Raw genomic sequence first — 14,006 nt, 5'->3', positions numbered from 1 at the left:
AAATTTTAATTATAAAATGAATTTAATTACATCCAACTTCAGAGATGTGGTTATGTTAAAACAAGACACTTTAGGTGGGCTGCACTCCAGTCGGGCTGGTAAACTTATACTATACTAAGTAGACATTTTGAAACAGAAAGGGACAGTTAGTACTCCCATACATAGAAGACCCTGGGGATATATATCCAGAAGATGGTCATCTGCAAGCACTAAAACAATAATACAAAAAAGAAAAAAACAAAGAAACAATGAAGAGCATAGGTAGGGACTCTACTTGGCATTCTGGTTCAGAAGCATGTAACAAACTATGGAAGTACAGACAGATTCACAAGTAAGAAAGCTCTGTGGCAGAGAAGTGCCTTGATTAAACAGGTAAGATGGAGAATGTCAAGGATATTTAGATTGTATTCCAAGTTATAGTGGTAATTAATCTAACTCCTCACATTGCTAACACAAGTTGATGAAAGACATTAACAAGATGATTGACAGGTATCCAGACATCTCTGATCGAATTTGAGTTATGCATTGAATCTCCAGCACCTTTACACTGGAGTCTCTTCCTCAGTTATGTAATAAGACTAGTTTCGTGAGGTTTTATATAATTAGATGGGTTAATGTGTTCCAACAGCACAATGACCCACATAACTGTTAGCTATAAGCCTATTTATTTTTATCATCATGGGGAACAGACACCGTTCAAAGTTTTGCTGGGTAAATTTCACATACATTTCATAGAGGACTTAGAAACACAATGAATTAAATTAATCTACTCAAAGTCATATCATTAAATTAAGGATTTAGGATTTCATCTTAAGCATCACAAGTCCACTAATTATTAATTTATTGGGTACAATAGCACAACATTCTTGTTTGCAGCACATAAAAATTTATTCATATTCACAAGGTTCACATTAATCCAACTTATTTCACTAAACAATAAATTTTCAAATTAAAAATATCATTTCTTTTTTTCAACAACAGAGAGGAACAGTGATATTAATTTTTGCTCCACATTAAAGCACTAAACTTGTCATTTCCCTTTAGAAAAATATGTTTTTAACATATTCATTTATTAGGAATAAACACTCAATGTTAAAATGTATATAGGAAGCAGATAAGGAGAAACAAACAGCTTTAGAATATATTCAGAATACTTTTTATTAAATGTATATTATTTTAAAGAATCCAAAATAAGAAATGATAGACACACCTGAATTACAGATTGAATAGTTTATTCTAAAACAATGGCGGTTACATTGTTGTATTTGAGAAATTACTTGGTTCACAGTTTTAAACCTGGTAAAAGAAGGCTCTCACACCATCTGTGTCTTACAGGCTTCTGGTAGAAGTTCGGTCTTGATTTTTTCTTTAAGTACAAAATTATATTTACAAAATGGTGGTCTTTGAAAGAGAAGAAAAGAGGGAAACCATTATTTGTAAAGTAGCACATTTTATTTCCTTTTCATGTAAATCTTAGAATAGTCTAAATCTGTAACTACCTAGCTTTCCAAAAGCAGGGACTTGTAACAATCCCATAGAACTGAATCCACTCGTGCTATCTGTGTACGGATGACGTAGAGAGAATGCTTATGCGATGGAAAGTGCTCTTTCCTTCCACGTCTGTCTGTGGTATGTCACAGGATATTAACATTGTATAATCTAGATCGTACTACTGAAATCAGTCCCTTCCTGAATTCAACTTTAAAGTAGCTATAATACATCTTCCATCACAACTACTACCAAGGAGAAAGAGTGAGATATAAGACATATTTATCTAAATTTTTTCTTCCTATTTTGCCATTTATTAAAATTGAAATAACACCATGTAACATATTATACATTTTAATGAGAACATGTGTACAGTGCTTGAGAAGACTAATAGATTAAACCACTGTGGTTAGTTAAGCATCTTGTCCGGTTGTTTATTTTCCTGTTAACATTTGGAAAAGCTTGAAAATAATTCCTTTACACGATTAAACATTGTACGTATTACAGATGAAAAACAAATGATCCCCAAGAACCCACATACATTCAGGTCCAAGCAACTTGTTATAAATTAACAGCATGGAAGCAAGCAAGGTATTTTTCCCAGTCAGTTCTTTTACAGGCAGGCTGCATTTTGCAGTTACAAAGAAAAGATTGATCACTTTATTATTTATCTGAAAAAGTAATCCTATAAAAAAATCTTAAGAGAATCACAAATCTCAACTTTTATATATGAAAAACAATCAGTTATCTCTACTCTAAATCCTCATGGTGCATACCCATCAGTCAAAAAGGTTTTTTTTATATCAGGAAGCTGAGGGCAGAAATGGGTGCAAGGAATTAATCAGCACCTTTGATCACCATCCCATCCTAGCAAGAAAGGTGTGTCAGCCAGCAATAGCCAGGCTGCCATTGGTTTTGTTCCCTGACCTCACTGAGTCCCTCATTTAACTATTAAAAGTGTGTCTTTCTAAACTTTAAATTGTTTCCCAAGATTTTCTACTGCAAAGCCATTAACAAAAACATCTTTACCTTACCTTAAGTCAGTATTCAAAGCTTTGTTTTAGCTATGACACACACTGAAACCCGTGAACACATCTCCCAACACTAAGTTTGAAGTTCCACACCCATATAAAAGCCAGGTACTGTAGTTCAAGTCTGTAACCCCAGTACTGGGGGTGCACTGTGAGGTGGCCCATTCCTACAAATAACTGTTAGATCTGTGTGACAGAATCCATGAGCTAGGTCCAATGAAAGACTTTGTCTCAAAAAAAAAATCAGAAGGGACTAAGGAAAACTTCTAATTTTTATCTCTAGCCTTTATAAGACACATTCACACACATGTGCACATATACATGAACAAACACATGCATCCCCATTTGAAGATGTATGTACACACCCATATACTACACACACACACACACACACACACACACACACACACACACACATAAACACACCATGTCTCTAATTATTGTTTTCTCTTTCAAAGATTAAATATTTAAGCAGAAATGGTACAGTTTTATAGACATTTGAAATGAAAATGTTTGCCAACAGCAGCACACAAAGTATCATTGAAAAGTAAAAGCAGTGTACTACAATATTCTTCCACGTAAAGTGTTAAAAAAAATCACTTAAACTAAAGATTATAATATAAACTTCAAAGAAACCATTCACAAATCCTCATAAAGAAGCAATGAAATTATATAACTCCTCAATTTATCCAAAACAAACAAAAACAAATGAAATAAAATGATCAGGGAACCAACAGGACAAATAGGAAACAAAAAGGCAACGCTTGAATTAACCTGCACTGTCATCCAACTTACTTAGTTAAATGTGTAAATGCCTAAGTTCAAGAGCAGAGACGGCTGGGCGGTGGTGGCACACGCCTTTAATCCCAGCACTCGGGAGGCAGAGCCAGGCAGATCTCTGTGAGTTCGAGGCCAGCCTGGGCTACCAAGTGAGTTCCAGGAGAGGCGCAAAGCTACACAGAGAAACCCTGTCTCAAAAAACCAAAAAAAAAAAAAAAGAGCAGAGATGAACTCACCATCACCATCTGAGAAATGCAAAAGAACAAGCTATATTTGCCTGCCTATTAAAAAAACTAGAAGTGGGGCTGGAAAGATGGCTCAGCGGTTAAGAGCACTGTCTGCTCTACCAGAGGTCCTGAGTTCAGTTCCCAGCAACCATATGGTGGCTCACAACCATCCATAATTTGATCTGGTGCCCTCTTCTGACCTATAAGCATACATGCAGACAGAATACTGCATACATAATAAATAAATAAATAGATAAATAAATAGATAGATAGATAGATAGATAGATAGATAGATAGATAGATAGATAGATAGATAGATAAATAAATAGATAGATAGATAGATAAATAAATAAATAAATAAATAAATATTAAAAAAAAACTAGAAGTGAAACACAAGACACCAACCAAGCAGCAGTAACAACACAACCAAAACCCAACCTGGCTGTGGTGGTTTGAATGAGATGCTCCCATAGGTCTCAGGCCTTTGAATACTTAGTCGCTATTGGTGTCAGTTTGGCAAGGATTAGGAGGTGTGGCCTTGTTGGGGAAGGAGTGTTAGGTTTCTAAAGTCTCCCTCCATCCCACGTATGTGTATGCTCTCTGTTTCCAGCTGTGGAGAAGAGTATTGTTGCTGGGCCAGGAACAGCTTACACATGGTAGCAACTTTGATTTGGTCAAGTTGGTGCTGCCTACATTGACGTCACGTAAGTGGTAGCTGACATGCTGAGCTGGGTATGGACAACTTCCACGCTACAAGAAGATTTTTAAGCTTTCGTTTGGGTTTGTGTCAAGTCCAAGAGACTTGTGTGCATCCGGGATAGAAGAAGAAGCCATTCAGGTGTGACACAAGGCAGAAGAAACAAGGGTGGGAAACTGTTTACAAACGAACTGCTGGGAAGGGGTCACCTGCTGCTCATGCTGAAGTGCAGTTACCTATGTTCGTCCAGAACCAGTTTTGGTCTAATCCACATAACTGGCTTTATTTGACCCTCTTAAAGGTTCAAGTTCAAGCATATTTTGTCAGCTGTTCAGTTTCTGTGGAATCTTGTACTTCTGGTTCATTATAACAATTGTTCTCTCAAATTCAAAAAAAAAAAAAAAGAAAGAAGGAAAGAAAGAAAGAAAGAAAGAAAGAAAGAAAGAAAGAAAGAAAGAAAGAAAGAAAGAAAGAAAGAAAGAAAAAGAACTCTCAGATGTCTAGTACCATGCCTGCTTACCTTCTGCTGTGCTCCCTGCCATTATGTTGACAGACTCCTCTCCCCTTGGAAGTGCAAGCCTGCCTGAAATGTTTATTTTCTATAAGGGGCTTTTGTCATGGTGTTTATCACAGTAATACAAAGTAACTAAGACAATGGTGAAAGTACACTTGTCCAAAGAGCAATAAATACATAATGCTGTTCAAAACGCAAAACATTATATAGTTACTTTGAAAAATACTTTGACTGTTTCGTATAAAGTTTAAGACACATCATATGATCAAGCAACCCTACTTCTAGGTATCTGTCCAAGACAAATGGCATTTTATAGTCACATAAATGCCCATATACAAGTACAGGTTTGCTCACAGAAAACAAAACTGCAAACCCATGTCTTTTAAGTGGTGATTGGATGAGCATATTATGTAATACTTTTATAACAAAATAATATTCATCCCTAACTTTCATGATATGGGCAACAGCTAAGTGCAAAATTTTATGTATACAATGACCTATAATCCTGTGTATACAATATCCAGAAAAATATGAGCCAGCCACAGCAAGTGAGGTCAGAATGCAGCTGAAAAGCAAAGCATAGAATCAATAAACTTTGATGACTTCTAAATTCTGCCTGTGGTTTTAACTACAATTCTACACTTAATAAAATCCATGCAAATACACACCAACAGAAATATTTCACATTAAATTTTTAAAGTGGCTTCAGTCACTAGTTTTCTGGAAGTCGTCCAAGGTCACACCTCTCATGTGTATTTCTCTTAGTCCCTCGAATCTAAGATTTAATTTACTTGGAGTGGCTGGGCAGAGGCTCTGGCTGGTCTCTACCAAACTACTTCTGGAGATATAATTACTCATCAAGGGTGTGCAGACTAAGGTGGATCAGAAGGCATCATGTCCTTTATAATTCACATCTCCAACAGTCTGGCAGTCTGAATTCTTGCTGACTGTATATTATCTGTGTGGACATATGTGAAGAGGAACGCTACTAGATGGTTATGGCAATTATCTAGGGAATTAAACATAAAGCATACTTTCATCCAATTATCAGTTTGCATTTCTATCTCTGTCCAGAAGATGATGTTAAGAGCTTCATTAAATATCCAGAAGTAAATAATCATAAGCCATCCATAGTTTAGGTTTTGAGAAAGAAAATCCCATACCTTTGTGTTTTATGCACTGGATCATATATAAGTGGTTTTGCCCTACTTCTTAATTAATGGAATTAATTAATTAATTCTGTTTATTAATTAATGGAAATGCTCTTATTGTAAAAAATAAATACCAAACCATATATAGATGAAAACTTACAACTTTGTCCTCCAAGATATGACATCCTGCTCCAACCACACATTTGTAAGGAATGATGATAGTAAATGTTCTTGCTTGGATTGATTGGTTTTGATATTTGCATACATTTCAACCACAGGGACAATGAAAACTGCCTTTTGTCACTATAATAGCATTTTACTGATTATTGAATGTATGTATATTATCATACTGAAATTTGTAAGATGATTTGCATTTAAATTAGTTTCCAACACTTCTCTGTAGATGTAGAACCCATCTAAACGCATGTTTTCAGATTGGGAAACAGCTCAGTCAGTCAGTAACACAAGTATGGTGATCTTGAATTGGATCCCTAGCACTCATATAAAAAGGCTGGAACAATGTCACTCTCTTATAATTTCAACATTGGAAGGGTGGAGAGGGGCAGATTCCTGGGGGTCATTATTGTGATGCCAGTGACAGACCCTGTCTTCAACAAAATGTGAGTGGCACTTGAAGAATGATACCTAAATTTGACCTCTTGCCTCAACACACACATATGCACATGCACCATGCACTCATACATTCACACACAAGCATTCTATATCATTACACACACACACACACAAACACACACACACACACACACACACATAAAATCATATATTGCTTTTGTTTTTACTTTCTACAAATATTTGTCTTCTTACTGCACTTTTATAAAAGATAATTGGGAATTCATTTTTATATGTATAAAAAGTAAATGAAAGTAGAAATATTACAACAATCTAAAGAGATTACAATCTATCCACAAACCACTTCTTTTATTATGTACATATGGGTGGGATACATATGAGATATGCATGTATGCACGTGTGTATGTACCTATGCATGGGGTAGGCATGTATGCATGTGTGTATGTGTGATGCATTGTAGCTAGAGTTTTCCTGTCTGGCCCACGGTCAGGGCAAATCTCTCTCACCTGCCAGTCCCACAGCCGCTCAGACCCAACCAAGTAAACACAGAGACTTATAGTGCTTACAAACTGTATGGCCGTACCAGGCTTCTTGCTAACTGTTTTTACAGCTTAAATTAATCCATTTCTATAAATCTATACCTTGCCATGTGGCTCGTGACTTACTGGCATCTTCACATGCTGTTTGTCATTGTGGCGGCTGGCAGTGTCTCTGACTCAGCCTTCCACTTCCCAGCTTTATTCTCCTCCTTGTCCCGCCTATACTTTCTCCTGCCTGACTACTGGCCAATCAGTGTTTTATTTACTAACCAATCAGAGCAACACATTTGCCATACAGAACATCCCACAGCAATGCATTTACCTCTGCATGCACATGCAGAGGCTAGAACATGATGTTGGTATCTTTTCTCGTCATTTTCTACCTTATTTCCTTGTGATATGATGTCTTACTGAACCTGGAGATCACTGTGTTTACCAGCCTGGCTGTCAGCAAGCTCCATGATTCCCCCGTGTCCCTTCATCCAACACTGGAGTCACAGTTGTGGAGGGCAATGGCTGACCTTTTCAGGGGTGTTAGGAATCCCACTTGTGGTCCACCCTAACATAAAGAGCTTGCTTTCTCTCTTTCCTCTTCCACTGTGTCTCATGCTTGATCCTCGCTGAGCTGCTGAGATTTACAGCTTCCATGTCCTGTTCTGTTTCTCTTAAACTCTAATAAAACTGTTTTTGAGCTAAAAACAAACCAACCAACAAACAAGCAAAAAAATCAAATATTGATAAGCCTTTAAGGGATATATTGTATCAATTCCCCACCTTAACAATACCTTCTGACATTATTATGTGTGTTTGTGTGGGGTTTTGTTGTTGTTGTTGTTGCTCAGATAATGTGATTCTAAACTATCACAAGTATCACTCAAGACAAAAAAAATACATTTTATGTCCTTTTAAAAATATTTTGAGATCCTTTTATAATAAAATTAACCAACATTTACACACATAAATTCTTAACCAAAACTTAAAGAGCATTTTTAATGATAAGACAAAATGTTTAAATCAAAATTTAGATTTCCTACCTTTCTGGGTGTGTAAGTGACTTTAACACAAGACTCTGCACTCTGTATTGGCACGTGGAACAGCAGGAATCAGGGGAATGTAAGTATGTTACATATATGCATGAAATGTTCACAATATCCCTTATGAACTGAGCAAGGATCTTGACTCCTTGAAGATTATCAAATGGTTTGCTCTTCCTAAATAGAAAAACTTGATAGTCTCAGTATATTAATAAATTTAAACATATTTTTTCTAAATCAATGTAATACTAATGAAACACAGGGGACAATTTTATAGGAAAGAGGTCAGACAAGACAGAATAAAATAACAGTGAGGATATATGCACTCCCATATCAAAATGTGGAGAGCATATTTTGTCTAAGGTCTATCCTGTATTTGACTTTGTAGAGCATTCTTCAGTCATCACAATTCCTTCAGTTGACTAGGAGTTCAAATGAAAAATGTTACTCTTCAACACATTTTATAATTTTTTCCTTAAAGAAAATATCAATAAAATATTGAGATTTAAAATGAAAAGTAAAAGTAATATCTTATAAGCAAAATTTTATGACCACTCTCAATGTATCAAGTAACAGTGCTTCAAGCATACACTTGGACCTTATTTAGCCAGCAACTTCCCTTTTAGGATATTATAAGAATGGCCATTTTAAGGTAAGAAAACTGAAGTTCATATCATACAAATTGCTTTCTAGAATTCACATGGCTACTAGTTAGTTATGTGCTGTATAAAACCATATTTGTAAATTCTGTTCATTACTCCTTCTCACAGTTCTTCACCTCTGTGTGCCAGAAATATGAGTTCATAAAATAATTACCATCATTATAGACTTGTCCAAGTATAAGAGCTCTCTGTTGTCATCTCTCAGTAGCTAAAATTAAGGGCAAAAGCAAGTTGGACCAGAGGAACCACAAGATTTAGGTCAGAAGAAAGAAGTGAATGGGAAGGAGGAAAGGAAGGAAGGAGAAAAAAGAGAAAGAATATGGAAATCTTCATTGAAAAAAAAAAGTGTTTTTCATCAAAATGTGGTGAAGCAAAGGCAAGGGTTTATCTAGAACAGAGAGCAAAATAGCAGCCCATGGGGCCCCAATATTTCCTACCAAGCTTGACTTCTCTTTGCCCCACTACCCTTTTTATTCTCCACAGAAGTTAGGCTCACCAAAGGATGTCACTGTTCCCTTCAAAGTTCATCGCTGTTCTCACCCTGGCAGGGTTACCCACCTTCCCCCCAAGAATATAATTTTATTGGGTGTATTGCTAATGTGTTTCAAAGAGCATACCCAGATTTCTCAGCGTTCCTTCAACACACACAGATAGGAATATGTCACCTAAAAATTCATGTATCCCCTAGCAGTTCCAACTGTTATTTCCTCAATACCAAGGGCTTCTCCTCTCCTTCTTGTCTTTTCCCTTTCCTTCCCTTCCCTTCTCTCTCTCCTCACTTTTCTCTCTCATCTCCCTTTCTCTCTCTCCCTCTCTGTCACTCTCAATATCTCTGTTCTTTCACTTTCCCCTGTGTTCAGACTGTCTCAGTGTAAACAATCATAAAAAACTGTCTGGAGGAATGATTAATATCATAATTTTGGTTTTATCATTAATTTAAAGTTTATATGCTGCACTAGTCTGAAACTTTTTTTTTTTTTTTTTTGGTTTTTCAAGACAGAGTTTTTCTGTGTAGTTTTGCACCCTTCCTGGAACTTGTTTTGTAGACCAGGCTGGCCTCGAACACAAAGATCCGCCTGCCTCTGCCTCCCAAGTGCTGGGATTAAAGACTTGCGCCACCACCGCCTGGCAAGTCTGAAACTTTTTAAAGACAGATCTAATATACATACATACATATATATTATGAACTGCTTTCTTGCCAGTGTACTCTCTCAAAACATTTATCGAATGATTAAATTGGAAACTGTCTGTAGAACCCTCTACTTCACATATAATGGTTTGGTATGGAAGGGTATTTTAAATATTTTTGAGGGTCCACAACTCAAAATTTGAAGTTATTCTAGATTGGTTTACTTTTCTCAATTTAGCACTTCAGATAAATCAGGTAAACCCACCACACACAGATTTGGAAGCCTTAGAACCTCTAGAATCTCTCTTGGTCTTTGTCTTTATTCCACAGAATTTGCCTAGTTCCCATCATCTATCACTGAAATACAACAATAGCCATTTCTAAAGACTGCAAATTTCCTTTAATCTCACCATAATTCACCTGATGGACTACTCTAATATGAACATCCTAATATGCACATTGTTATTTAAAAGACTACCATGAGGGTGGGTTATATAGCTTAGTGAATGAAGACTACCAAACCTGACGACCTGGAAACCACATGAATGAAGCAGAGAGTCAGTACCCAAGATATGACCTCTGACCGCCACACACATGCTGTAGCATGTGCATCCTCTCTTCCACAACCCCCCAAAATACGCTCAATCAATATAATAAAAGTAAACAAATAAAACCCTAAATTTATAAAACATTACATTTCAAATCATATTACAGTAACTGAGTGCTCTTTAGTGACCTTGAAAAAATGACCACACCACAACAATATATATGAAAATCAGAAGCCAACACATTTCCAGTGAAGTCCCCCTTTACTAATAAAAAACGAAACAAAAGCATACAGTGCACAGATCCTGTACAAGAAGAGCGGGGGAGTAGGATGAGGGGGGAAGGGAGAGGAGGAGGAAAGGGACAAGAAGGAGGATCAGGAGGAGGAAGAAGAGTGATTATAATGTAAAGGTCAAGTTCAGCATCCATACACGCTATAGTCATAAGTAACCCTAATTTTTCTCTGTATAATATTGTGTATTGTGTACGAAAAGCAAATATTCCTGTTTCAGTTTTTGAAGGTAAATGCATGGTCTTTTAAGATTCTTTGGTTCTTCTAGTATTTGAACAAAAGTTCAAATGCCAAATAACTCTAATGGAAAAAAAAAAAATAAACAGCCAAGCTTAGGTGGCTATATTGTAATAAGTATACATGTTCTAATAACTTTATCCCCTACATACTGAATCCATTATGAGTGAAATTCATCACTATTTCAAAGTGTTTAACTGTTTGCAAAATAAAGGAGAACAAATTTCTTTACCTACTGGAAAAAATTGAAGCAACCGCATTAGGAGATTGGTTTATGTGGTATTTATGAGTTCAATCACTCTGTTTTATCTGGGCCTGGGAACGCAACTTCTCCCAGCTTGCTTATGTGATTGCATTACTTTCGAATGTGTTTATTCCTCTTCTGACTTCTGACTGCGCGTTAAGTGGTAATCTATCATGAAACTCACTACTGAGATTCAATTAGGTATTAGCCTCCACCAGTGTTCGGTGATTTCCTTCTGAACAATAACACTATTTCAGTTTTGAGTGCCCAGATGTCCTTTAAACATCTGAATATGTTTAGTCATAAGTGAATTAATTTAAAGCTAACAGCATATTTCTTATAAGAATACTTGATAGACTATATATGTCTGTGTAATATACACAAAACCTTTCTACAATTTAAGAGATCTTTATTAATGAACTATTTACTCAATTGCATTTAGTATTATAGCATATAATATATAAACAATGTCCAAGCTTAGGTGAAAAGGTGTTAAAAAGTTCTCTTAATGAAATATGGACCTACACAGAAGTAAGGAATTTAGATCAAAATTCTTATATGATATGTTCTATATCTTCTTTGAGTGACTTAAAGAGGTAAAAAAGAGAAGGAAAAAATTACTTTTACACTACCATTTTCATGTTATCACTAATTTATCTGCAATAATTCTTACTAATTTAAAAAATATATTTATAGAATGCAACATTAAAATGTTTGTGTCAATTTTTACTCGCCTGATGTTGACCCAGTATTTCATTTCTGAGAATGATCCTAGCATCCATTGTGGAAGCTCTTAGATTACTTCACTAGGAAGACTTTCAGTATTTTGCCAACATGAACTTTTTTCTTGTGATCTTCTTCATGAATTCTAAGATTTGAAATGCTTTTTTTTCCTATGTTACATACCACCTTTATTATGTGATATGTCTATGTATTGTATTTTTGTGACATTGCAGATTTTTCATAAATATTAATAGCATTGTAACATTAAGGATGTTGCTACCATGGTTTGACAACCAAACTTGCTTCCAGTCAGGGAGGTTTTCCTCTCTCACAGTTGACAGCTGACTAAACCTGTATGTCACAATATGTCCACAGCCAAGACTCACCACACATTGTATTTAGTCTATTGTCCAGTTCATGTATTATATTTACTTCAGCTGTAACAGCAGTAAATGTTGGCGATAACAACTGTGGCTTCTGCAACTCAAAAGTCACCAATAACAGGTTAGAGTTGAAGCCAATGTATGGCCTATTAACAGTTAAATAAAGTTTATTATTTATTTAATCATCAGACGTAAAAGAGTTCTAAATGGTTAAACCAGCACATTGGAAACTGTAATTTCAATGAAAACATGCACCTTTATGTCATTCTTTTGCTTAAAACAATTTTTTTTTATTTTAAGAATTTATCTAAGAGATAAACAGATGTTCAGCAAACTTGAGCTGAGAATGAGCTTGAAGATTAAGTAGCTTTGGAAATGTGCATATCCAATCATACACATGTAAATAGTCATTTGGAATTTAGGAAAAAGATACCTCAACCTATATTTTTGAGCTTTATGATTCAGAGTTCTATAAATGTTAAATTTGTCTCACTCTGTCTTTGACTGATGGCATCATGTTTTTATTTACATCACTGTGAAAATCATATCCCATTAAAAACTGGAGAAAGTGAGCAAGCAAGATGGTTAGGAGGAATACTGGAATTAAGAGTCAAAAACAAGACAAAAAATGGCTTCTGCCATTCCTTTAACATTTGTGGCCATGAACTGTAAAACATGTCCTATCTATTACACATTCAACATCTTCCCAAAGAATGAAACAGCAGAACATGATATGCAAAATGCTACTAATATTTAAGCCTCTCCATTTAGAAAATTCACTCTGAATTATCTACTTAACCATTCATAGATATGCAAATAAGCAAACATTTTATTCCTGGAAAAAGTAAATGATAACTAGTACTTACACATAGAGCCTAGGATATTCAAATCTCTGAAGGTTGTTTAATAAACTAAATGAAATTGAGCCGTCCTTTATAGTTCCATCCAAAGCAACTATACTGAGAACAAAATAATAGGCTACAAAATAAAAATACAGAATGTTAATCATTTTATATCTCAAACTTGGTTTGGTTTTGTCACATAGGCAAAAAATACATGAAAGCACACATGATATATGTAGTAGAGTCCCATATTTTATATGCAGGCAAAATTTTCAGATAGAATAATTTTATCAATGGAGAATGCATTCTGCTTCTTGTTGGGTTATTTCCAAAATATCTTTCTTAATTCTTTGAGAATTTCAAAAACTTTATTCTGACCATATTCATCCTCACACCCCAACTCCTCCCATATCCACCATATCCACCCATATTTCCCTAACACCCAACTTTGTGAGTTTTCTAATTTTTTCTCCCCATTGAGTACATTATGTTGCCCAACTGTTCTTGGGAGTGGAAGCTGTCCTGAAGTGTGGTAAACATACTAGGAGTCACATCATTGTAGAAAACTAAAACAAACAAACAAACAAACAAAAAACAGAGTCATGTTTTGAAGAATAAGAATCTGCCATTCAATTGTCAAGCTTGCGTATGATGATAATTTGGTTAAAATCAATACTACATTCTAACTTGCCTGCAAATACCAAATCAAATCAAATAATAATAATAATAACATGAAACAGCATTTTGTTTTTCAAGAACATATTTAAATATTGTAAGTTTCTTAATTACCTGATTAATATATACAGCTAAATTTGCTTACCAACTTCAATTGTCAATTTCATTGCCTACTGAGGAATGGCAATGAAGTTAAATAATTGTATATAGTGTACGTTCAT

General features: G+C 35.3%; 1 protein-coding gene across 1 annotated transcript in view; it reads right to left on the bottom strand.

The window, feature by feature from the left end:
• Nucleotides 1-1,142: 1,142 nt before the first annotated feature.
• The window catches only part of Lipi (lipase I), a 37,289-nt gene continuing 24,425 nt past the window's right edge, over nucleotides 1,143-14,006 (bottom strand). The window contains exons 9-11 of the mRNA XM_059277526.1: nucleotides 13,135-13,246; nucleotides 8,053-8,229; nucleotides 1,143-1,401 (exon numbers count right to left, since the gene is read on the bottom strand). Of these exons, the coding sequence (XP_059133509.1) occupies nucleotides 1,314-1,401; nucleotides 8,053-8,229; nucleotides 13,135-13,246 (377 nt within the window). The 3' untranslated portion in view covers nucleotides 1,143-1,313. The remainder of the gene's footprint in view (nucleotides 1,402-8,052; nucleotides 8,230-13,134; nucleotides 13,247-14,006) is intronic.

This window comes from Peromyscus eremicus, chromosome 12 (assembly GCF_949786415.1).
Source record: "Peromyscus eremicus chromosome 12, PerEre_H2_v1, whole genome shotgun sequence".
NCBI classification, from domain to species: domain Eukaryota; kingdom Metazoa; phylum Chordata; class Mammalia; order Rodentia; family Cricetidae; genus Peromyscus; species Peromyscus eremicus.
The sequence above is the reverse complement of the archived record's forward strand: the minus strand, read 5'-3'. Positions and strand labels throughout refer to the sequence as shown.